The sequence below is a fragment of the Artemia sp. Qi Xiang Cuo genome, chromosome 1 (genome assembly GCF_049724085.1).
Source record: "Artemia sp. Qi Xiang Cuo chromosome 1, ASM4972408v1, whole genome shotgun sequence".
Classification (NCBI taxonomy): Eukaryota; Metazoa; Arthropoda; class Branchiopoda; order Anostraca; family Artemiidae; genus Artemia; species Artemia sp. Qi Xiang Cuo.
The window spans coordinates 78611519-78638516 of record NC_142794.1 but is presented as its reverse complement, the minus strand read 5'-3'; the positions used below and the strand labels follow the sequence as shown (position 1 = coordinate 78638516).

Sequence of the window (26998 nt, the reverse complement as noted above, 5' to 3'; positions counted from 1 at the left end):
GTATTACTTTTTCTATCTTTCATCTAAAAATTTAGAATAGAACTTTAAATTTCTTTATTTCATTGTGGAACTTAAAACTGAAGTGGAAGATTTTTATTTTCTCTGGAGAAATTTGAATTGAAGTGTGTTCTTTGGTAAAGTTCAGAAGAGAACTTGAACTTTTCTTCACTTCATTGAGAATATTTTAAATTGAACTAGAACTTTTTATCTTCCGTGAAAATATTCACAAGTATGGTATTACTATTTCTATCTTCCATCGAAAAATTTAGAATAGAACTTTAAATTTCTTTATGTACTTGTGAAACAATGAAATTAAGTGTAATATTTTTATTTTCTCTGGTTAAATTAGAATTGAAGTGTGTTCTTTAGTAAAATTCAGAATAGAACTTGAACTTTTCTTCACTTTGTTGAGAAAATTGTAAATTGAACTAGAACTTTTTATCTTCCGGGAAAATATTCAAATGTATAGTATTACTTTTTCCCTCTTCCACAGAAAAATTTAGAATTAAACTTTTAATTTCTTTATGTACTTGTAAAATAAGGAACTTAAGTGGAAGATTTTTATTTTCTCTGGATAAATTAGAATTTAATTGTGTTCTTTGGTAAAATTCCGAAGAGAACTTTAGCTTTTTTATCTTCTGTGAAAAATTTGGAACAGTATTTTAAATTTTTCATCTCTTCGAGAAAATATTCACAGTTATTTTATTAATTTTTCTATCTTCCACTTAAAAATTTAGAATTTAATTTTAAATTTATTTATGTCTTTGTGAAATATAGAACTGAAGTGGAAGATTTTTATTTTCTCTGGTGAAATTAGAATTGAATTGTGTTCTCTGGTAAAATTCAGAAGAGAACTTCAATTTTTCTTCACTTCGTTGAAAAAATTTTAAATTGAACTAGAACTTTTTATCTTCCGGGAAAATATTCACAAGTATTGTATTACTTTTTCTTGCTTCCACCGAAAAATTTAGAATTGAACTTTAAATTTCTTTATGTCTTTGTGAAATAAAGAACTTAAGTGGAAGATTTGATTTTCTCTGGTGAAATTAGAATTGAATTGTGTTCTTTGGTAAAATTCAGAAGAGAACTTGAATTTTTCTTCACTTCGTTGATAAAATTTTAAATTGAACTAGAACATTTATCTTCCTGGAAAATATTCACAAGTATGGTATTACTTTTTCTATCTTCCATCGAAAAATTTAGAATTGAAATCTAAATTTTTTTATGTCTTTGTGAAATAAAGAACTGAAGCGTAAGATTTTTGTTTTCTCTGAAAAAATTAGAATTGAATTATGTTCTTTGGTAAAATTCCGAAGAGAACTTGAACTTTTTTATCTTCTCTGAAAAATTTGTAACAGTATTATAAAGTTTTCATCTCTTCGAGAGAATATTCACAAGTGTGGTATTACTTTTTCTATCTTCCACCGAAAAATTTAGAATTGAACTCTAAATTTCTTTATGTCTTTGTGAAATAAAGAACTGAAGTGGAAGATTTTTATTTTCTCTGGTGAAATTAGAATTGAATTGTGTTATTTGGTAGAATTCAGAAGAGAACTTGAATTCTTCTTCACTTCGTTGAGAAAATTTTAAATTGAACTAGAACTTTTTATCTTCCGGGAAATTATTCACAAGTATGGTCTTCCTTTTTCTATCTTCCACTGAAAAATTTAGAATTGAACTTTAAATTTATTTATATCTTTGTGAAATAAAGAACTTAAGTGGAAGATTTTTATTTTCTCTGGATAAATTAGAATTGAATTGTGTTCTTTGGTAAAATTCAGTAGGGAACTTGAACTTTTCTTCACTTCGTTGAGGAAATTTAAAATTGAACTAGAAATTTTTATCTTCGGTGAAAATATTCACAAGTATGGTATTACTTTTTCTATCTTCCACCGAAAAATTTAGAATTGAACTCTAAATTTCTTTATGTCCTTGGGAAATACAGAACTGAAGTGTAAGAGTTATGTTTTCTCTGGAGAAATTAGAATTGAATTGTATTCTTTGGTAAAATTCCGAAGAGAACTTGAACTTTATTATCTTCTGTGAAAAATTATGAACAGTGTTTTAGATTTTTCATCTCTTCGAGACAGATCTGAACTAGGGAAATTTTTTATATTATTTGGAAAAATAGAAATGATCAATGACTAATTTCTTTTTCATTGAGAAAATTCAGAGGAGAACTTGAACTTTCCTTGACTTCGTTGTGAAAATTTTAAATTGAACTTCAAATTTTTTCATCTCTTTGAGAAAAGTCGGAACTGAATTTAAGAAAATTTAGAATTAAAGTGAAACTTTCTATCTTCATAGAAAATAATCACAATCATAGTATAACTTTTTCTATCTTTAGTGGAAAAATTTGAGGTGAAATTCAAATTTTTTATGTCTCGGTAAACTCAAAACTGGTGTGGAAGCTTCACATACGAAATACTAAGAAACCTTTGCTCAAAAAAGCCTGAAATATCCAACTACTCATCCCAAACTAGAAGTTTCAGACAACAAACACCTATGAGGGACTAAGAATTCTAGCTCTGAAAAGTCCAAAAGCAAACTACACCTCCCAAATCATAATTTTCTGAAAGCACACACCTATGAAATGCTAAGAAATCTAGCTCAGAAAAGTCAAAAATAGCAAACCACTCATTCCCAAATCATAGGTTTCAGTCAACACACACCTAAGAAGGGCTCTGAAATCTAGCTCAGAAAAGTAAAAAAATAACAACCCACACATCCCAAATCATTGTTTTCAGACACCAAATACCTACGAAAGACTAAGAAATCTGGTTATGAAAAGTCGGAAATAGCAAATTGCATACCTCAAATCATAAGTGTCAGACAACACTCACCTATGAAATACTAAGAAACCATAGCTCAGAAAAGCTTGAAATAGCAAACTATTCATCCCAAACTATAGGTTTCAGCCAACAAACACCTATGAGGGACTAAGAATCCTAGCTCTGAAAAGTCTAAAAAGCAAACTATAAATCCCAAATCATAATTTTCTGACAGCACACACCTATGAAAGGCTAAGAAACCTAGCTCAGAAAAGTCAAAAATAGCAAATTAACCATCCCAAATCATAGTTTTCAGACAACACATACCTATGAAAGGCTAAGAAATCCAGCTCAGAAAAGTCAAAAATAGCAACCCACCCATCCCAAATCATTGGTTTCAGACAACACACATCAACAAAGGACTAAGAAATCTAGCTTAGAAAAGCCCAAAATAGTAATTTACATATCCCAAATCATAAGTTTCAGACAACATTCACCTACGAAATACTATGAAACCTTAGCTCAGAAAAGCCTGAAATAGCAAATTACACCCCTCAAATCATAAGTTTCAGACAACACACACCTACGAAATACTAGGAAACCTTAGCTCAGAAAAGCCTGAAATAGCAAACTACTCATCCCAAACTATAGGTTTCAGACAACAAACACCTATCAGGGACTATGAATCCTAGCTCAGAAAAGTCCAAAAAGCAAGCTACAAATCCCAAATCATAGGTTTCAGACAACACACACCAACGAAAGACTAAGAACCTTATATCCCAAATCATAGGTTTTAGTCAACACACACCAACAAAAGACTAAGAAATCTAACTTAGAAAAGCCCGAAATAGTAATTTACATATCCAAATCATAAGTTTCAGACAACATTCACCTAAGAAATACTATGAAACCTTAGCTCAGAAAGGCCTGAAATAGCAAATTAGACACCTCAAGTCATAAGTTTCAGACAACACACACTTATGAAATACTAAGAAACCTTAGCTCAGAAAAGCCTGAAATAGCAAACTACTCATCCCAAACTATAGGTTTCAGACAACAAACACCTATGAGGGAGTAAGAATCCTAGCTCTGAAAAGTCCAAAAAGCAAAACTACAAATCCCAAATCATAGGTTTCAGACAACACACACCAACGAAAGACTAAGAAATCTAGCTTAGAAAAGCCCGAAATAGTAATTTACAAATCCCAAATCATAAGTTTCAGTCAACACACACCCACGAAAGGCTAAGAAATTCAGCTCTGAAAAGTCAAAAATAGTAATTTACATATCCCAAATCATAAGTTTCTGACAACACACACCTATGAAAGGCTAAGAAACCTAGCTCAGAAAAGTCAAAAATAGCAAACTACTCATCCCAAACTAGAAGTTTCAGACAACAAACACCTATGAGGGACTAAGAAATCTAGCTCAGAAAAGCCCGAAATAGTAATTTACATATCCTAAATCATAATTTTCTGACAACATTCACCTACGATATACTAGGAAAGCCTAGCTCATAAAAGTCTGAAATAGCAAACTACTCATCCCAAACTAGAAGTTTCAGACAACAAACACCTATGAGAGACTAAGAATTCTAGCTCTGAAAAGTCCAAATAGCAAACTACACATCCCAAATCATAATTTTCTGACAACACACACCTATGAAAGGGTAAGAAATCCAGCTCAGAAAAGTCAAAATAGCAAACCACCCATCCCAAATCATAGGTTTCATACAACACATACCTATGAAAGACTAAGAAATCCAACTCAGAAAAGTCAAAAATAGCAATCCCATACACCCCAAATCATAGGTTTCAGACAACATACATCAACGAAAGACGGTGCCCGGAGAGGGCCTTTGGGGGTCTGGGGGGCCAGGTGGGAGCCCGGGGAACCTTTGGGGACCGGGGGGTTCCTTCGGGATTGGGGTATGGGGATCGGAGCCCTTTGGATCGGGGTAGGGCGATCGGGGCCCTTTGGGGTTGGGGTAGAGGACCTCACGACACTGTTCAAATAGAACTTGTTTACTATAACGACCAGAGAGTTTCACCCTCAAATCCTCTTCTAAAATCATCTTTTAAACCATCTTTTAAAATGTCTCTAACTGTTTCGCCGAAATAATTCCCTAAAACGGTTTCGCCCAAATAATCCCTAATCGTAGCTTCAGCGTATTCCTTTTGTTTTTGGCATCTCTGTGCATTCACATTTCAAATTTCTAGGAAACCCTTTCCTACGTTAATCTCTTCATCTCATAAATTTCCTAGCTACACTATTAAGGTTTCGTTAGAATATCAATTTATCTCTCCGACTTAAAGCTCAGTGAAGCCGTATTTAAAAATAGAATTTCTATCTCTTTAGACTCCCACATAATTCTAATTCCTGACAGTAAAGATCAATGAAGCCCTATTTAAAAATAGAATATTAATTTTTCTCTCTGACCTATAGAACGTTTATCCCTCAGACCTAAGATTAAAGAAACCATAATGTTTCTTAATTCCCCCTTCGTGAATCAATAATTTCCCCGCCGATTATGTAAATCAAGTTCTCAGGTTAGGTTAGCCTAAAGATCAAAGAAGCCATGTTTGTTTCTTAATTCCACCTTCGTGAATCAATAATTTCCCCGTCGATTATGTAGATCAAGTTCTCAGGTTAGGTTCGCCTAAAGATCAAAGAAACCATAATGTTTCTTAATTCCCCCTTCGTGAATCAATAATTTCCCCGTCGATTATGTAGATCAAGTTCTCAGGTTAGGTTAGCCTAAGAATATCATAATATTCGCGTCGAGCATGTTCAGTCTCACTGAAACCAAAAAGACAAAAAACAGGAATATGAATTGCTGTTGCCATCCATAAATGTAACAGAGTTTCTGTTTTTCCATTCTCACAGACAAAATCCATAAAACAGATATAAATGTGAGAAAGTTCCTGTTATTTACATTCTCACTGACAAAAACCATAAAACATCCATAATTTGATGTTGACAACCATGAAAAACATCAAATAAATTGACCAACACACATAACCGTCCAAGAAACAACCATAAAAGTGAGAAAATTCCTGGTTTTTCAAGTGAGAAAAGTTCTGTTTTTTCATTCTCACTGACAAAAACCATAAACTACGTGGTCATGTCACGACCTCCTGACCCCTCTCTACTCCTTTTTAGGATTTATAAGGACGGTGGTGGAAACTCTTAATTCTTGACTCTCCCCAGGTTCATGGGAGTATTGATGTCCCTGTCTCGCTGTACTGCCTCAGCAGAGAGATATTTTTCCCTGCTGATGTTCATTATGAACCTCCTGCGAAACAGGCTGGACCCCATTACCATTTAGTCTCTCATGCATGTGCATAAGTTTATCCCAGATGTATCCTGAGACATACCTAGTGCACCTGTGCCAAAGGCAAAAACAATTGAAGAAAATGCAAGTTCAAGGAGATTAATAATCAAACTCATTGAACCCAAACATTTATTTTTATAATTAAACCAAGTCATTTTGCTGTCAGTTGAAAAATTGTATTTTGCTATTTTTCCTTTAAGTTCAAATGTTAGTATAAGGTTCTCTTCAAATTTAAGAAGAAGCTGAAAAATCTTGTTTTACTTTAAAGTTGTTAAATTCATGAAGAAGTAGGAATAAACATAAGTCACGCCCTAATTCGCGTCCACATTGAATCTCCATGTGTTCTTCCGTGAAAAAGAAATTAAATATGTATTATGATCAATGAATTCTTCCTTTAGTTCCTCATTCATTAATTTTGTCTTATACAAAAGGAAAATAAAGATTTAAAGAGATTTTGTGTAGAAATTCATAATTGTATAATATTTTGTTATTTTGATATTCCTCTGATTTAAAGAGGAAACAGATTTTCTGACCAAAAAGAAATGTTAAAATGTAGACAAAAAATCGCGAAGAAAGGAAACGAGGACAATTAACAGCCAGTGAAAAAATTGAAAAATTATGCAAATATTTCGGTTAAGACCTCCGCTTGACCGTCCTCAGTGCAGAATAAAACTGATAAAAAATTAAAAACCAAACCTTAAAATAAAAACACAAAACTAAAATTGGACGACCCTTTCCTAGTAACGGTGAAAGGGTAACTGAATAAAAAACACAAGTCTAAATGGCATTTCAGAATTTCATTTTGCGTAAAGCACTTTTAAAGGCTGATCACTTTCCAGTTTGATTGTTATCGGAGACTCATTCGATTGCACAATATAACTTTGTGGATGTATGTAAAAACGATCAGAATTAATAATTTTGTCATAAATGGGACTTAGAAAAATTTCTCCAGTGTCTCTATTGAGAGCTACCTTTTGGTGAATGTGCTTTTCTATTTCAACTGAAAAAAAAAAAAAAAAAAATTCAGAATTCCAGATGTTTTCTTCCGAGATTTTGTCCTGGTCCGGCCATTGAGAACCTATCTTCTAAATTTCTTACTCCGGAAGAAACCCATGTTTTTTCTAAGAGACCTAAATTTTGCATACCTCAAACACAAGTGAATTTCGCAGAGACAGTCTCCAATGTGAAGGTAGGTATATTTGTTTCACATGGTGCTGTGGAAAATCCAGATTTACTTCAAGGAGAGGTGGTTAAGAATATTCTTGATTTCACTCCATATTCCCCAAGGTTAACAAATCAGGAAACACAAATTCTCAAAAAATTAAAAAAAGACCCACACATCATTATCACCAGGGCTGATAACGGAAATAAAATTGTTATCCTTGATAAAACTTCATATAATACAAAAGTTACAGATATTTTATCCGACACCCATACTTACAAGCCCATAGATTCAGACCCCACCGATAAGTTCACATGTTTAGTACGAAAGGAGCTAGGAATTTTGCAAACTGAAAGACTTATTACTCCACAAATGTATAAATTATTTTACCCTAAAGGTTGTTCAGCTCCTAAATTTTACGGGCTCCCAAAAATCCACAAAAATGGAGTCCCTCTACGCCCAATTGTGGCTTCTTATAGCTCTCCGACTGCCAGATTGGGGAAATGGTTGTCAGCACTTTTTTTCCCCCTTATGCAAATACAAACTTCATTCAAAAGAAAATTCAATTCACCTTGTTTAAAATTAAAAGACCTTGAAATAAAAAAAGATACAATTTTTGCCAGTTTTGATGCCATTTCTATGTATATGTCTTGCAACATTAAAAATGTGAACTAGCTCTTCAAAGGAAATTAGAAGAAAATATTGATCAAATGGACTACAAAACACTGGATATAGAAACTATTATGCGTCTCGTCCATCTTTGCAACAGTTCTTCCTTATATTTCCGATATAATAATAAATTTTTTACCCAATTCACGGGTCTACCCATGGGTACAAGTCTTTCACCATTTTTGGCAACTTTTTATATGGAATTCATTGAAATCTCTGCTCTGGAAAGTTTTCCGATGAAACACCTTTTCTGGGGTAGGTTTGTGGATGATGTTATTTCTCTGTGGGAGCATGGAACAGAGTCACTTAACTTCTTTTTAACTCATCTAAACTCTTTGGACTCTAACCTTCAGTTCACTTTGGAACTAGAACATAACCACAAACTTCCTTTCCTAGATGTTTTAATTTTCAATAAGTCTCCTGGCCTTGAATTTTCCATTTATAGAAAGCCTACGCATAACAATAGGTATTTGCATTTTTCCTCCAACCACTCTCCCTGCATAAAAAGAGGAGTTGTTATTTCTTTGGTTGACCGAGTAATAAGAATATGCTCAGAGCCTCACATAGACTCAGAATTGAACTATATTAAGGACATTTTATTTTGCAATGGTTACCCTATAAAATTACTTGAGACCATTATAGACAGAAGACAAAAAAAGGCAGAGGGGAGTGCATCAGGTCCACAAGCCCCAACAGATACCGTCCTATTGGTGGATGATAAGAAACTTTTCACTGTTCTACCCTACATTCCAAAATTTAGTGACAAATTGAAAAGAATCCTTAAAAAACATAAACTTAGCGTCGCCTTTAAAAATTCAAATATTACACAGAACTTTTTTAACAACGGCAAAGATAAAACCAGCCCCATTCTGGGCAGTGGTGTTTATAGAATTCCTTGTTCTTGTGGCTGTTTTTATGTTGGTAGAACCCAACAGCAATTGGGGGAGAGGTTATCTGAGTACAAGTCCTCAATCGACAAGGCAATGAGGTTACGCCAAAGGCCTGAGGTTTTTGATTCCGCCTTGGCGCAACATGTGTACGAGAATCCACACCATTTCATTTTGTTTGACGAGGCCTCTATCTTTGCCCCCGTTAAATGTCTCACGCAAGTTTTCAGGGAGGCAGTTGAAATAAAAAAGCACATTCACCAAAAGGTAGCTCTCAATAGAGACACTGGAGAAATTTTTCTAAGTCCTATTTATGACAAAATTATTAATTCTGATCGTTTTTACATACATCCACAAAGTTATATTGTGCAATCGAATAGTCTCCGATAACAATCAAACTGGAAAGCGATCAGCCTTTAAAAGTGCTTTACGCAAAATGAAATTCTGAAATGCCATTTAGACTTGTGTTTTTTATTCAGTTACCCTTTCACCGTTACTAGGAAAGGGTAGTCCAATTTTAGTTTGGTGTTTTTATTTTAAGGTTTGGTTTTTAAATTTTTATCAGTTTTATTCTGCACTGAGGACGGTCAAGCGGAGGTCTTGACCGAAATATTTGCATAATTTTTCAATTTTTTCACTGGCTGTTAATTGTCCTCGTTTCCTTTCTTCGCGATTTTTTGTTTATCATGATTAGCCAGTGTGGTCTCAGAAATTAGTTAAAATGTAGGAATGATAACTCTGCAAAGGTTTCACCTGAATGTTTACCAAATCTTTTTTATTTGGGATGTTTGTTCCATTTCACTTTTAAGCAGTAATACAGCTAGTGGATAGTTATTGGCACAGTTTATATAATTATCCAGTAAGCTTATCGCAGATCATTTCTGGTCTTCATTTTCGGTGCGAACAAAAAGCTCCTCCCACTTCTTCGTGCAATTATGGATCAGTGTTTTTGCGTCAATCAATAAAAAATGTGCATTATTCCTAATAGCAGGTTTCCACTTGTTTCCGATTGTTTCGCGTCTGACTTGTCTACCCGTGAAAAGATCTGATGCCGCTTATGTTTATACGTTCTCTGGAGCACTCGCACCCCGGTCCGGGTTTTTAAAATGGGTGAGATAGGGAATGATCCTACTGGATAATTATATAAACTGTGGTTATTGGTAAGAAAACAAAAGGCTTACACTTGTCAGCTAATAACCTGTAGTAAGTAAAATACATGCTAAAAATTTCAACTGTAATTGATGCCAAAGGCAAAAATTTTGTGAGGTCCATCCATTTTTGGTGCTTTGGTACACAGTAGTCTTAAATCTGCTGTAGGCAAGTACGTTAAAAAAAACTGTACTAGTTAACCTGTAAACTAGTTAGGAGCGCAACACGGCCGAAAGTAACCAAACTTGAAAGAAGAAAAAATTGCAGAGAAACTGCTTAGAAAAATTTTATGATTGAGAAATGGAGGCTGAATAGTTTTGGAACAATGAGAACAAGAAAAAAAATGGAAATATGGCGTAAAACTAAAAATTTTGTTTACATAAAAGGTAATCGCATGAGTGAAGCGAGGTCTACTCGCGAGGGCGAAAGACGGGAGTTACTACTCGAGCAAAAATGTATTTGCCAGAAGTTATCTCTGTTTGGTACCTTTGCTTACTACGTTGAGCACCTCGGATCTTCGATTCGCACACGTTTACCATCGTAACGGCACAGTTCCTTAATTTTTGTAATAGTTTTTGGATTTCAATAGCTTAATTTTCGTTCTTATTTTATTCTATGTTCTATGAAACACTGAAATTCCATGTTTCTAGCTTAAATAATTTGAATTAAATCACTCGCGTAGAAGCGATAGTTTCTATTCGCTTTAAATTTTACTTTTTTATTTAAGTCCATTAAAAAAAAAAACTGATTTATTTATTAATTAGATACTCAAAGGCTGAATTAAATACGCATAGAGCATCCAAGATACACAGTAAGATCAATAACGGAAACAACAAAAGGCAAAAGGACCATCAAGCCAAAGGACCGCCAGGAGCCCTTTCAGAGGCAACGCTATAGCGTTGCCTATAGTAAAGGGAAGAAAGTTCCTATAGTTCCAGGGAAGAAACTGCCACTGACTTGAAAAGTAAGACACATGGATGAGGACACCAGTTGCAGTGAAAGTTAAGAAGTAAATGAAGCAGTCAGAAAAAAAAAGAAAAAGACAAACCAACTGTTCATCTTATGACCTTGGCACGGACAATACAACCACAATAATAGAAAATGTAATTTGAAAAGCACGTGAATAAGAGATAATATTACAGTATTGAAAGTGACCAAGATCTCAATCATCATTGATGAATCGACAGACAAAACAACAATGAAATTTCTTATAACAATTGGTCGCTATTGTTCTCTGGAAGAGCAGAAACCATTCGAGTATTTTTTTTTTCACTGCCAGATGCAACAACTAAAGGGTTGAAGAATTTAATTGCAGATGAATTCAGTAACATAAGAAAAAAGTACAACTGACAAATATTGTTGCCTTTGCTCCAGACAATGCTAGTATCATACTAGGATCCCAATATGGCTTGGCAAAGTCTTTGAAGGATGACTTTCCATGGCTTGTAACTGTCAGTTGTGTCTGCCATTCTTTTACCCTTTGCTCAGCTGCTACGTGTGTTGTCTTAGACCTGTGAGTTTCGCAGTTCGGTCAGGACATTTCTTAGTTTCATTGCGTTTAGCCCAAAATGAAAAGTAAAATTTAGACACTACCAAGCATTTCCTGATATAGCTGAGCGCTGTCTGATTTACCCTAGCAAAACGAGATGGCCGGGATGGAGAGTATAGATTAACGTCTTCGAGAACAATAAGGAACATTTAACTTTTATTTTTAATCTTATCTTGCAGATAATATACCATCAACTCATGCCCTTTAAAACGCACTAACAATCGATGACTTTAGATTACATTATGTTTCCTGGTTAACTTCTAACAGTGGTGAACCGACTTAATTTAGAATTTCAAAGTGGAGAGGCACAAGTTCATTTACTTCTTAATAAGGTGAAAAGCTGCTTGAAGGAAACAATATCAAATCTCATCAAAGCAGATGTTTTGGCTTGCACTAACCCATTTGCTATAGAAGTAACACGGCCTGATAATCTGCAAAATTTCAAAGACCTGTATTTTGGAGCCAAATTTGAAGTACATATCAGTAAGATAGGAGGAAATCCTGAACCAAAATATTGAACAATGTGCTGTTCAAATTTGTCACTTTCTATCAAAAGCTGCAAATCAAATTTGCAAATTAAATCACGAATCAATGCCTAAGATCTCTGCTGAATCCGCTCAAATATTTTAATCCGACAATCGCCATTTCTGGTACAATTCCCTTCAATGCTTTGATGCACAGTAGATTTTCTGCAACTTTAAATTTTGAAGAAGATTTGCTCAAAACCAAGTGGAAAATGCTTCTGCATGTCAATGATGGAATCAGAAAAACAGCAAGCTAGAACCTGCGCAGTATTGGTCCTTTTTAGGATTTATAAGGACGGTGGTGGAAACTCTTAATTCTTGACTCTCCCCAGGTTCATGGGAGTATTGATGTCCCTGTCTCGCTGTACTGCCTCAGCAGAGAGATATTTTTCCCTGCTGATGTTCATTATGAACCTCCTGCGAAACAGGCTGGACCCCATTACCATTTAGTCTCTCATGCATGTGCATAAGTTTATCCCAGATGTATCCTGAGACATACCTAGTGCACCTGTGCCAAAGGCAAAAACAATTGAAGAAAATGCAAGTTCAAGGAGATTAATAATCAAACTCATTGAACCCAAACATTTATTTTTATAATTAAACCAAGTCATTTTGCTGTCAGTTGAAAAATTGTATTTTGCTATTTTTCCTTTAAGTTCAAATGTTAGTACAAGGTTCTCTTCAAATTTAAGAAGAAGCTGAAAAATCTTGTTTTACTTTAAAGTTGTTAAATTCATGAAGAAGTAGGAATAAACATATGTCACGCCCTAATTCGCGTCCACATTGAATCTCCATGTGTTCTTCCGTGAAAAAGAAATTAAATATGCATTATGATCAATGAATTCTTCCTTTAGTTTCTCATTCATTAATTTTGTCTTATACAAAAGGAAAATAAAGATTTAAAGAGATTTTGTGTAGAAATTCATAATTGTACAATATTTTGTTATTTTGATATTCCTCTGATTTAAAGAGGAAACAGATTTTCTGACCAAAAAGAAATGTTAAAATGTAGGAATGATAACTCTGCAAAGGTTTCACCTGAATGTTTACCAAATCTTTTTTATTTGGGATGTTTGTTCCATTTCACTTTTAAGCAGTAATACAGCTAGTGGATAGTTATTGGCACAGTTAATATAATTATCCAGTAAGCTTATCGCAGATCGTTTCTGGTCTTCGTTCTCGGTGCGAACAAAAAGCTCCTCCCACTTCTTCGTGCAGTTATGGATCAGTGTGTTTGCGTCAATCAATGAGATATGGTTACAAAGCGCATTATTCCTAATAGCAGGTTTCCACTTGTTTCCGATTGTTTCGCGTCTGACTTGTCTACCCGTGAAAAGATCTGATGCCGCTTATGTTTATACGTTCTCTGGAGCACTCGCACCCCGGTCCGGGTTTTTAAAATGGGTGAGATAGGGGATGATCCTACTGGATAATTATATAAACTGTGGTTATTGGTAAGAAAACAAAAGGCTTACACTTGTCAGCTAATAACCTGTAGTAAGTAAAATACATGCTAAGAATTTCGACTGTAATTGATGCCAAAGGCAAAAATTTTGTGAGGTCCATCCATTTTTGGTGCTTTGGTACAAAGTAGTCTAAAATCTGCTGTAGGCAAGTACGTTAAAAAAAAACTGTACTAGTTAACCTGTAAACTAGTTAGGAGCGCAACACGGCCGAAAGTAACCAAACTTGAAAGAAGAAAAAATTACAGAGAAACTGCTTAGAAAAATTTTATGATTGAGAAATGGAGGCTGAATAGTTTTGGAACAATGAGAACAAGAAAAAAAAATGGAAATATGGCGTAAAACTAAAAATTTTGTTTACATAAAAGGTAATCGCATGAGTGAAGCGAGGTCTACTCGCGAGGGCGAAAGACGGGAGTTACTACTCGAGCAAAAAAATGTATTTGCCAGAAGTTATCTCTGTTTGGTACCTTTGCTTACTACGTTGAGCACCTCGGATCTTCGATTCGCACACGTTTACCATCGTAACGGCACAGTTCCTTAATTTTTGTAATAGTTTTTGGATTTCAATAGCTTAATTTTCGTTCTTATTTTATTCTATGTTCTATGAAACACTGAAATTCCTTGTTTCTAGCTTAAATAATTTGAATTGAATCACTCGCGTAGAAGCGATAGTTTCTATTCGCTTTAAATTTTACTTTTTTATTTAAGTCCATTAAAAAAAAACTGATTTATTTATTAATTAGATACTCAAAGGCTGAATTAAATACGCATAGAGCATCCAAGATACACAGTAAGATCAATAACGGAAACAACAAAAGGCAAAAGGACCATCAAGCCAAAGGACCGCCAGGAGCCCTTTCAGAGGCAACGCTATAGCGTTGCCTATAGTAAAGGCCATACGGCTCCAATGTTTTATTGTTTTTCCCCAGAGGCACTTAATATGGAAGGGATCGTCGTAGAAACTTCAAAAGGGGCTCATACGATAGGAAATCGAGAGTTCTAGTGCCCGTTTAAAGGATCAAAAGTGATTGGAAGGCAATTAACACCCCTTCCACGCCCACCAGTTCCCCAAACACATCCAATTAAAATTTTGAGATAGCCATTTTGTTCAACGTAGTTGATTTCCAGATAGAAATTATGTTTTTGAGGAGGACACTCCCCATAGCCCTCAGGGAAAGGGTTGCAAGTTATGCCCTGGGGGCTTATAAGTTTTTTATAGAAAGCGTTGTCGTAGAAACTTCAAAAAGACTCACTCGGTTGGAAATTCAAAGGGCTAGTGCCCTTTTTAATGGTCGAAAGTGATTGGAGGGCACCTAACCCCCCTCTCACGCCCACCTTTTCCCCAGACACATCGAATCAAAATTTTTAGATAGCCATTTTGTTCAACGTAGTTGAAAATTCAGGAAACTATGTCTTCGAGGATAACAACCCCCCCCCCACAGCCCTCAGGGCAAGGGTTGTAAGTTATGTCCTGGGGGCATATCAGGTTTTTATAGAAAGCGTTGTTGTAGAAAATTTAGAAAGGGCTCATTTGATTGGAAATTTAAATGGCTAGTTCCCTTTTTAATAGTCGGAAGTGATTGGAAGGCAACTAACACCCCTTCTACGCCAACTATTTCCCCAAACATATCCAATCAAAATTTTGAAATAGCCATTTTTTTAACGCAGTTAAAAGTATTGGAAATTATATTTTTGAGCAGGACACTCCCCCCCAGTCTTCAGGGCAAGGGTTATAAGTTATGCCCTGGGGGCATATATGGTTCTTATGGAAGGAATGCTCGTATAAACTTCAGAGAGGGCTCATTTGAGTGGAAATTGAAAATTCTAGTATACTTTTTAAGCGTCAAAAGATGTTGGAGGGTAACCAGCTCCCCCCAAACACTTTTTTCCCAAATGCATCCGATTAAAATTTTGAAATACCAGTAGCTATTTTGTTAAAAATAGTTCAAAGATCATATAACAAAAATTCTGGTGTCGAGAAAACCCCCCAGGGCCCAGGGGCAGGCGTTGTAAGTTGTACCCTGGGCGCATTTATGGTTCTTATGGAAGGGATGTTCGTATAAACTTTAAAGAGGGCTCATTTGATTTGAAGTTGAAAGTTCTAGTTCACTTTTTCGGAGTCAAAAGACATTGTAGGGCACCTAGCCTCCCCCCCACGCCTCTTTTTCTCCAAATGCGTCAAATAAAAATTTTGAGATAGTCATTAAGTTACAAACTGCTCAAAAGTCAGATAACAAAACTCAGATGTCGTCACACCCCCCCCCCCAGGGCTCGGGGACAGGCGTTTTAAGCTATGCCCTGGGGCATATATGGTTCTTATAAAAGGGATACTTGTATAAACTTCAGAGACGGCTCATTTGATTGAAATTTTTAATTTCGTCCTAAATTTTCTTTAGTAAAAAGTTACCTAAGTGTAAAAACCCCCCCCCCCCCACGCCTTCTTTTTGCAAACCCATCTGACGGAAATTTTGAGATAGAGCTTTTATTAAAAATAGTTCAAAGGTCGGATAAGAAAAACTCCGGTGTCAATACAACCCCCAGGGCCCGGGAGAAAGCGTTCTAAGTTATGCCCTGGGGGCATATATGGTTGTTATGGAAGGGATGCTCGTATAGACTTAATAGAGGGCTCATTTCATTGGAAATTGAAAGTTGTAATTCACTTTTTAAGAGTCAAAAGTGATTTGAGGGCAGCTACCCTCCCCCACACTCCCTTTACTTTTTTCCTAGAGGCACTTCATATAGAAGGGGTCGTCGTATAAACTTCAAAGGGGGTTCATTCGATTGGAAATCAAGAGTTCTAGTACCCTTTTTAAGAGTCGAAAGTGATCGGAGGGCAACTAACCCCCCACAAGACCTTTTTCCACAAATACATCTGATAAAGAATTTGAGGTAGCCATTTTGTTCAAGATATTTCAAAGATTATATAACAAAACTCCTTTACGCATGGCCATGTCGTTAAAATAGTTCAGACATCAAACAATAAGACTCCAGGATCAGAACAGACTAGAAGGGTCCAGTGGCAGATATTGACGGTCATACTCTGCGGATATATAAGGTTCTCATGGATGGGCTGATTCTATAAATTTCAGAGGGTTCTTTTGATTGAAAATAAAAAGCTCTGGTTCAATTTTATAGAGTTAAAAGAGACCGAAGGTTTATTAGCCCCCCCCCACGCCCTTTTTCCCCAAACCCATCCGATAAAAATTTTGAGATACCCATTTTTTCAAAATAGTTCAAACATCAGATAATACAAACTCCAAGGTTGACACAAACCCATTTTTTCATTTTGATATTGTTACTTTGATACCAGTTTTAAAACTTCGATGAACATTTGATTTTTTTTAAAGTTTTATTTTGAAATAAGGAATTTTTAAAAACTTGAAACTTTTTGCCGTGGCTTTAAAATGTTTTGGGAGGAAGAATCAGGTCTACGATTCAACTGTTGGAATAACAAAAGAATTTGGTTTTCACGTCATCGTTGTGAAGACAAAGGTTACTCTGATTATAAGCCTAATGATTTTTATTTGGCTGTTAAAGAACTTGAGACTTTTTGCAATCAAAAACGAACAAAAATTAATTAAAAAAAAACACATTCCGAAAAATAGGTTTTTCAAAGAAAAGTCAAGGCCATTTTAAACTTGAGCTCAGCAGATACAAATACCTGTTAAAATTCAAACTCAAAACGACCAGAAATTACTATTAAAGTATAAATGAAACCCAAAACGAACAGAAATAAAATAAACAATCATAGCAAAAACCATACAACAAGTAATAATATAAATGAATAAATAGATCTTAAAGCGATTAATGCTTAAATTGAATATGAAAATCAAGCTTCAAAAAAAATAAAATAAAATCCTATTGAAGTATAAATGAAACTTACAACGAAAAGAAATGAAATAAACAATCAATGCAAACAAACATACAATAGATATTAATGTAAATTACTAAATGAATCTTAAAACGAGTGAAACTTAAATTAAATATGCAAATCAAGCTTGAAACGAACAAAAATTACTACAAACAATAGTTTGGGTATGACCTCCTTCTTTCACTATAAAAGTATAAAGCCTACTGCGGCATTGGTGCTTTACTGAAAACAATATGAGTCTTAAACAGTCTTGGAAAGTATGAACAACATCAAATTGAATATTTGATTTATAATGATATTAATTGTTGAAAGATCCATCCATTTAAGAATTTATTTCAATGTAATTTTATTTTTATTTTCAATGCTGTAAGAACTGGAAAAGAAAATATTTGTAATATAATTCGTTTTTAGTTAACCGCCAATGACGCAGTAGGCCTTTTGGTTTTTATTTACAGTTAAGGAAGGAGGCAGTATCCAAACACTTGTTTCTAGTGAAACTATATTAATCTTGAACAACTTTAAAAAGAGCTAATAAATTAAACTGAATATTTGATGTATAATGATATTAATTGTTGAAAGCTCATCAGTTAAAAATTTTACTATAATTACGCAGCTTTAATTCAAAGTCACGCTCAGAAGACAATATTTGTAATGAAATCGAATGCTGGCGAAATATAAGCGACGATGCGTGTTTCAGACTTTTACGTTAAGAGAAGGAACTAAATTCCTGATTTATATCAGCAGTGATTTTGTTCGTTCCAGGCAGGACTCAAATATTCATCTTAAGGCCCACCTGCTTAGTTAAAATGAGTTTCACTCATTTACATTAGTATCTATTGTATGTTAGTTTGCATTGATTGTTTATTTAATTTCTGTTCGTTTTAAGTTTCATTTATACTTCAATAGCAATTTTTTTTCGTTTTAAACTTGATTTTCATATACAATATAAGCATTACTCACTTTAAGATCTATTTATTCATTTACATTATTACTTTTTGTATGTTTTTTGCTGTGATTGTTTATTTAATTTCTGTTCGTTTTGGGTTTCATTTATTATTTAATAGTAATTTCTGGTTGAAGTTTGTACTTGGTTGAAGTTTGTAATTTTGTTGAATTTATTTTTTAATAGGAGAAAAATGAAGATGAGGGGTAAAAGGAAAAAAGGCAAAAAAATGGAAAAAAGAAAGGGAAAAAATGAAAATATAGGATAAAAATACAGAAAATGATAATGAAGGCTAATAATCCTTGTTAAAATTTTGATCATGTTAAATCTTTATAGTAGCAGTGTGTTTTCAACAATATTGCTTGAATAAAAAATTTAAAAAATAAATGTCGTTTTTAAATTAGTGTAGGTGACATTAAAGTTTTGAAATTATGTTAAAAAGATTTTTATGTCACCGAGGGGAGAAGAGGCGGGTTTATAAAAAAAAAAAAAAAAAAAAAAATCTGGTCGTTTTGAGTTTGAATTTTAACTGGTATTTGTATCTGCTGAGCTTAAGTTTAAAATGGCCTTTACTTTTCTTTGAAAAACTTATTTTTCGGAAGGTTTTTTTTTTTAAATAGTTTGGAAAAAAGTCATGAATTACTCGTGTCTTTAGCATTTGGAGAACAGATAACACTTCAGTTTTAAGGCATAATCATTGCTTTCGTATACATATTTCAAAATAGATAATAAATTATCTGACAACCAATGCTATTTAAAATATTCAAATTTAAACTTAGATTAAAACAAATCGAGGCAAAAGAGTTTAAAACAAATGTAAGGGATGGTTTAAACCAAACACAAGCAAAAACTTTAGATGTGATTGGAATAAATTAACAACAACATATTGCCTGTTTCATCAGTCTCCAAATAAAACATTTTCGGGGGAGTCTAGAGATCTCAATAAATTCAAGTTCTACCCCCCCACCTCCTCGGATTTATGCAAACATTGCAAATTTAATTATAATCAATCGTAGAATTTATTCTACTACAACGATAAAGAAACCATTTAAGTTTTCTTTTCTTGCTAAACATTTTTACGTCTTTAAGTCTAATTCCAGTAAAATCAAAAACTTGCCTCGTCTTATTTTCATTAAAACTCAGAAAGTCAGTTTGAAAGAAAGGTAGCAAGTGCACACTATTTCCATAATAATTACTTACACTCCTTTCAAAATCATGAAATAAAAAGTGCAGATTCAAAATTGGGATCGGAAAAACCTTTGGCTACAAATGGAAAAAAAAAAATCTTGAAAGAAAACTCTTCCCTCTCAGATATTAGTTTTGATTTTGTTTGTGATTTCTTTCACCATAGAGTCTGAAGCATTATGCCCCAGTTGCATGGTGTTTTTAGTGACCATGAATCAAGTAGGCTTTTGTAATTTGGCTAGTTAAAATTACATTAAAATTCATCACTGTTTAATTAAATTAAGCAACCAAGTTACGCAAATAGTCCACTTACCTTCAATTCTGCCAGCTGGATTAGGAATAAAAACTCGTAGTCCTTTAAATATTGTTTTCCCTCACTCCAGTCAAGAGCCACTTTCAATGCCAGAGTTGATTTTCCGTATCCTGGTGGCCCTTCCAAAAGTAATTTTACACCACAAGGATCCTACAGAAAACCTTTGGTTAATATTTTTATGGTAATACGCGACAGCCAGGTGAAAACCCGAGTGTGCTCGGGTAAATACCTTGAAAAATATTTTGTGTTTGACAAAGACTCGGTAAATAGCGAAAAATAACCTATGCATAAATTAGAGATAACTGCGTTTCTGGTGCAAAGTCAATAGAGAGGTTTTCAATCAGGTTTATTTTATTTTTTTTATTTTTGGTGAAAGATCCCCGCGGAAAATACGTTAAAAACAGCATATGTTTAGTTAGACCAAACGTTTGAACTCCAGTCGCCCCAAACATCCAGCAATACATCTTGGCGCATTTAGTATCAACTTTTCTCAGAGAAGGGTGTATTTTTATTTTCTCCTTGAATATTTTTGTGGGCGATATTTTTAGATAAGTAGTAGTAGGAAAAAAAAAAGAAGAAGAACAAAAAAGTAGTAGTTGCCATTCCTGAATCAACATTAAACAAAACTTGTTTTAATAGACAGTTAGTTTTATAAATTCCTTTTAAAATTTTTAGTTACTATGATTGTAGTTGGTTCTTTAATAGAGTGCCCCTCTTGAGCAACCATGCTAGATAAACGTTTCTATATTTTGTGTTTGAGCATAGGCTATCCTCCATCTAATGAACAGAGATCAGCGGTCTGAATATACATGGAAATATGAGTTGTGAGTATCCCGTTCCTTTTTTTGTAAGAGATAGCTACTGGGGAATACGAAAAGTAACATATGGATACTGTGTATTTCGTACTCAATTTGGAACGCAACAAACATGCCATAACAGGTAAAATGCATTTATTTATGCAACTTTTATCGTTAGGACATAACCTTTTGCTAAGACGTTTTTGTTTTATTGTAGGGTACGATATAATTTTGAATTCTTCGATATCGAGGCGTTTCTTGCAAAGCAAACGGATACAATTTCAATTCTCTAGAGTCCCATCTCCATTAGGGATTTCATAGACAGAACACCGGAGGATTAAGCCACTACGGAACCAGTTCTATTGTGCCACGTAGAAAAAAATAAATACTTTTCTTGCATTGTCTTTGTTTTGTTAATTTTTTAATATTGGATGATATCTGTAAAACGCCATAAACGCACACAGGGGTATACGTATATCTGAACCCCCATTCTACTGAACCTCATTCCAATGAAACCCCGTTTAATTCAACCCTTATTTACCTGACTAAATCCGTACAACTCAAGGCCTGTTTATCTTAACCCTCATTCAACTCGACCCCCATGCAAAATAGCCCCTATTTGAACTCAACCCAATTTCGCTTTGGCTTTTAGGGATGTGTGTTTCGAAAATTGTTAGCTGAGATCTGTTTTTTTTTTTTAGCATAACCTAGTTGTCCCCTCCCAAAGATCAGAAGTATGAATAGCCTTGCCTACAACAACAATTACTCGATACAAGAGTTTGACATTTTATTGACCTGATTTACCTCACTAGTCTACTTGAAGAGATTATAAGTTACATTTGGGCTAATAATGCAAAAAGTTGTAGGTGGATTGGAGACACATATTTGTTGAACCCAAAAAACACCCTCCCAATTAGTGTTAAGAGAGTCAATATTTGAACTCTCGAGACCTGTTGCCAAGCAACTATGTCTTGTGACATAATAAGACCATTGTATATATGAGTGAACGGCTCTGGATGAAAAATCTGGAAATTTTCGTTTACCCCTGATAAAATAGGTGCTAAAGGTGTTATAGATGTCTGTAAACTCAAAATTAAGTACCTTGAAAATGGCTAGATATATTGAGTTGAAACTTTCAGAGGTTGTTGGAGAATAACAATAAAAACCGAAAACAATGTCTGGAGGAACGTGAGAAGGGAGGGTCAAGGCGGGATACACATTAATGCTATCCTTGTATATATATATTACATGACCTAAATTCTTATTCTATTAAATGCTAATAAAATAACCGAGATCGATCTTTTCTGCAAGTACGGTTTTTCGCAACTGAACAATTTGGAAAGAAATAGTTTTGATCGTCAAAATAGAAAATCGTTTTACATTCAATAAAAAACTCTACCTTTAAAAAATAGAACCAACTATATTTTTTTTGTAACTACAAATTTTTATTATTTGAAACTGCATATTTTGTAAAGGCACTTTTTTGGAAATTAATAAATATTGTGTATAAGCTAACTTTGAAAAGATTCATTCATGTTTTTCAAGAAAGGCTTTTTGAAACCGAAATTTGTTTTTATAGATACAAATTTTGAAGAGAAACTTTTTGGAACTTTAAATATGATTTGTTTATACACTAACTTCGTAAAAAAGATTCTTTCAGGTTTAAAATAACTTTCTGTGGCCATAATTTGTTTCTCGTAACTGCAAATATAGTTAGGAAACTTTGTAATATATAGTAAGTTTAAAACACAAAGTATACTATATTTACTATAAATATAGTAAGTTTAAAACACAAAGTATACTATATTTACTATAAATATAGTAAGTTTAAAACACAAAGTATTAATGCATTAATTTTGCAAAAATTTACCTCTACCTACGATAAAAGTTTCTTTAACTAAAAAGTTTTTGGATCTATAATTTTGTAAAGTAAACTATTTGGAGCATTAAAATGTAAGTGTATATGTATTAAATTTGAATAAAAGTTCTTTCTTTTTTAAAAACTTTTTGGAACCAAATTGTTTATAGCTGGCGTTCTTTTAACATGCTCTATTTGTCAAACTACACCCGTCATTTTTTTCTGCTCAGACGCAATGAACGTGGACGGATATTCAAACTAAATATTTTTTTTTTTATTTGAGAATAATACTTAATTTGAACGACTATCCCCGAAAAAAACAATATCACAGACCAAAACCTTTAAAGGTCAATTTGTTAGGCTAACTTCAAATACCTTCATGACACGTTTTAGCTACCTAGTGCTTTCTTAGACTATGAATGCATACTTGGAGTAGTTTAAAGATATTTTTTAGGGTAGTATTATTATATTTTTAAGTGCTTGACCTGACGAATGTAATTTTAGAGTCGATTAGCGAAATCATAAGATGTATTCTGCAATTACTCAAAATTTACTGTATTTATCCGGTTTGATTAGCATTTTCTTCAGTTGTTCTCCGGTTTGATTAGCATTTTCTTCAGTTGTATTGCCTAGTAGCTTAAGCAGATTTTGCGCTCAATCTACTGGATGCTTTCTAAAAATTCAAGAAGATTTTCAATTATTGTGATTAATAATCCCCTAATACTGCAGACATTATTCATAATATGACTAATTGATAACGATTAATATAACTGGGTCAGTTGAAAACGAACAGAAATTAATTTAAAGAAAAAAAAAAAAAATGTTTCTTTGTTTTTCCAAAAAACAGGTTTCTCAAGAAAAGAAAATGACCTCATCAAACTGTTCGGGGTAATGAACTGTGAGTAAGGAGCAACCCGGCTCAATAGTAACCGAAACTCTAAAAAACGGAATTTTGATACCAATAGATAGCCTATATCAAAAGAATCAGATTTTAGTACTGATTTCAAATATATAAGTTTCATCAAGTTTAGTCCTACCCATCAAAAGTTACGCACCTGAGAAAATTTGCCTGATTTTGGAAAAAAGGGGGAAACACCCCCTGAAAGTTATAGAACCTTAATGAAAATCAGATTCAGCGTATCAGAGAACACTACTATAGTCTATAGAGGTTTCAAGCTCCTAAATGCAAAAATGTGGAATTTTGTATTTTTTTTTTTTTTTGCCAGAAATGATCACGGATGCGTGTTTATTTGTTTTTGTTGTTTTTTCCAGGGGTGATCGTATCGACCCCAGTGAACCTAGAATGTCGCGAGAGGGCTCATTCGAACGGAAATTAAAAGTTCTAGTGCCCTTTTAAAGTCACCAAAAAAAATGAGGGCAACTAGGCCCCCTGCCGTGCTCATTTTTCTCCCAAAGTCACCTGCTCAAAATTTTGAGATAGCCATTTTGTTCAGAGTGGTCGAAAATGTAATAACTATGTCTTTGAGGATGACTTAATCCCCCAAAGTCCCCAGGGTAAGGGCTGCAAATTATGAACTTTGCCCAATGTTTGCATATAGTATTGGTTATTGGGACGTATACATACGTTTTCAGGGGTGATTTTTCCTGGTAGCAGGGGGGGCGAGGATTACGTGGGAGGATCTTCCCATGGATTAATGTTTCATGGGGGAAGGGACATTTCTATTAAGGGGGGGGGCGGATTTCCCAGCATTATTTAAAAATACGATCAGAAATTATATTTAAAAAAAACAAGTTTTTCCAACTGAAAGTAAGGAGCAATATCAAAACTTAAACGAACAGAAATTATTACGAGTATGATTGGGTTTGCCCCTTAGTCAATACCTCGCTCTTTACGCTAAAGATTTTTCAGTACTTTCATAAGAGCTATTTATTCTAATTAACGGTCTTTGGAACTAAGGGGTCATTTTTAAAGAATTAGAACAAAATTCGAACTTTAGCGTAAAGAGCGAGGTATTGACTAGGGGGCGAACCCCCTAATATACGTATTAAAAATATACGAATATAGATGATCATGACGTAAGTTAATTCGTAAGTTAACGTATATTTCTTACTAATAAAAACGTTCTTAATTAAAATTAAACAACTTTCGAGAAAGCAATTTAAGCAAAAAAGGTAAAATTGATATGCAAATTTCATTTTAATTTTTTCATGTACGGTGAGCCAATATCAAAACCCACATTAATTCAAAAACGTTCAGAAATAGAATAAAAAAAAAGTTTTTTAACTGAAAGTAAGGAGCGACATTTAAACTTAAAACGAACAGAAACTATTCCGCATATGAAAGGGGCTCTCCCCTCATCAAAGCCTCGCTCTTTACGCTAAAGTTAGACTCTTTCTCACAAATCTATTTTTAAAACAATAAAAAACTTTACCGTAAAGAGCGAGGCGTTGAGGAGAGGACAGCCCCTTTCATATATGGAATAATTTCTGTTCGTTTTAAGTTTTAATCTCGCTCCTTACTTTCAGTTAAAAAAAATTATTTAATGGAAATAAAGAGACAGAACAGTCTTTGTTCTGTTGGGCAGAAATAGAGCCCGGTCCTAAGATGGACATAAATAAAGTCATTTAAAAACATAAAATGAATAGAAGTTATTACCAATGAATAAATAAATCAGAAAACGAGCAGAGATTGAAATTAGTAGCAACATCAAACAGTTCGTGGTAACGAACTATAAGTAAGGAGCGACCCGGCTCAATGGTAACCGAAACTCTAGAAAACGGGATTTTGATACCAATAGATACATACAAAGAATTAGATTTCAATGCTGATTTCAAATACATAAGTTTCATCAAGTTTAATCCTACCCATCAAAAGTTACGCGCCGGAGAAAATTTGGCTGATTTTCGAAAAAAGAGGGGAAAGACCCCCTAAAAGTAATAGCACCTTAATGAAAATCACACCTTCAGATTCAGAGTATTACAAAACCCTACTGTAGAAGTTTCAAGCTCCTATGTTCAAAAACGTGGAATTTTGCAATTTTTGCCAGAAGAAAGATCATGGATGTGTGTTTATTTGTTTTTTTTTTGTTTTTTTTTCCCTGGGGTGATCTTATCAACCCATTGGTCCTAGAATATCGCGGGGGAGCTCATTGGAACTGAAATTAAAAGTTCTAGTGCCCTTTTTAAGTGAAAAAAATGTAGGGCAACTAGGCCCCCTCCCACGCTCATTTTTTTCCCAAAGTCACCCGATCAAAATTTTGAGATTACCATTTTGTTCAGCATGGTCGAAAATGTGATAACTATATCTGTTAGGATGACTTAGTCCCCCGAAGTCCCCGGGGGGAGGGCTGAAAATTAGGAACTTTACCCAATGTTAACATATAGCATTGGTTATTGGGAAATATACAGAAGTTTTCAGGGGGGATTTTTTCTGGTAGTTGGGGGGGGGGGTCGAGGGCTATGTGGGAGGATCCTTCCATGAAAGCAAGTTTTCACGGGGTCAGGGACATTGCTATGAAGGAGGCGCCGGATTTCCCAGCATTATTTTAAAAAAAGATCAGAAATTAAATATAAAAAACAAGTTTTTCAACTGAAAGTAAGGAGCAACATCAAAACTTAAAACGAACAAAAATATTACGTATATGATTAGGTTCACTCCCTAGTCAATACCTCGCTCTTTAAGCCAACGATTTTTTACTATTTTCATAATAGCTATTTATTCTAAATTACGACCTTTATGATTAAAGGTTTATTTTTAAAGAACTGGAACAAAATTCGAACTTTAGCTTAAAGAGCGAGGTATTGACTAGGGGGCGAGCCCCCTAATATACGTATAAATACGTATATTCATATATATAAAAATATATGAATATAGAAGTTCGTTAATTGAGTTAATTTGTAAGTTACGTATATTTATTACTAATAAAAACGTTCGTAAATAAAATTAAACAAGTTTCGAGAAAGCCATTTAACCAACTAAAAGTAAAATTATTATGCACATTTTGTTTTAATTATTCATGTACGGTGAGCCAAAATCGAAACCTGCATTAATTCAAAAACGTTCAAAAATTAAATTAAAAAAAATAGTTTTTTTTAACTAAAAGTAAGGAACGACGTCAAAACTTAAAACGAACAGAAATTATGCTGTATATGAAAGGGGCTGTCTCCTTCTCAACCCCTCAATCGTTGTGCTAAAGTTTTACTTTCTCACAACTCTACTTTTTTAAACAATAAAAAAATTTAGCTTAAAGAGCGAGGCGTTGAGGAGGAGACAGCCCCTTTCATATACGGAATAGTTTCTGTTTTTTTTTTAAGTTTTAACGTCGTTCCTTACTTTCAGCTAAAAATAATTTTTTTTTTTTTAATTCAATCTTATAAAGACACTATTATAAACAGCAATATGAAAAGTATAAAAACTATAATGAACATGACACATCAGACTCATTTTTTTAGATCAAAAATGAAAATTTAAAATTTTTTCCATAAGCTCTATCCGATATCTAAAATTAAATGCATGAATAAAATCTGCGCAACTTTTTTTCTTCTTAAAAATTCGAAGC

The 26998-nt window shown here is 33.9% G+C and overlaps 1 protein-coding gene across 1 annotated transcript in view; it reads right to left on the bottom strand.

The window, feature by feature from the left end:
• The window catches only part of LOC148956753 (uncharacterized), a 142603-nt gene that overhangs the window by 42882 nt on the left and 72723 nt on the right, over positions 1–26998 (bottom strand). Inside the window, exon 3 of the mRNA XM_089087217.1 lies at positions 19824–19973. Coding sequence (XP_088943343.1) covers positions 19824–19973 — 150 coding nt within the window. The remainder of the gene's footprint in view (positions 1–19823; positions 19974–26998) is intronic.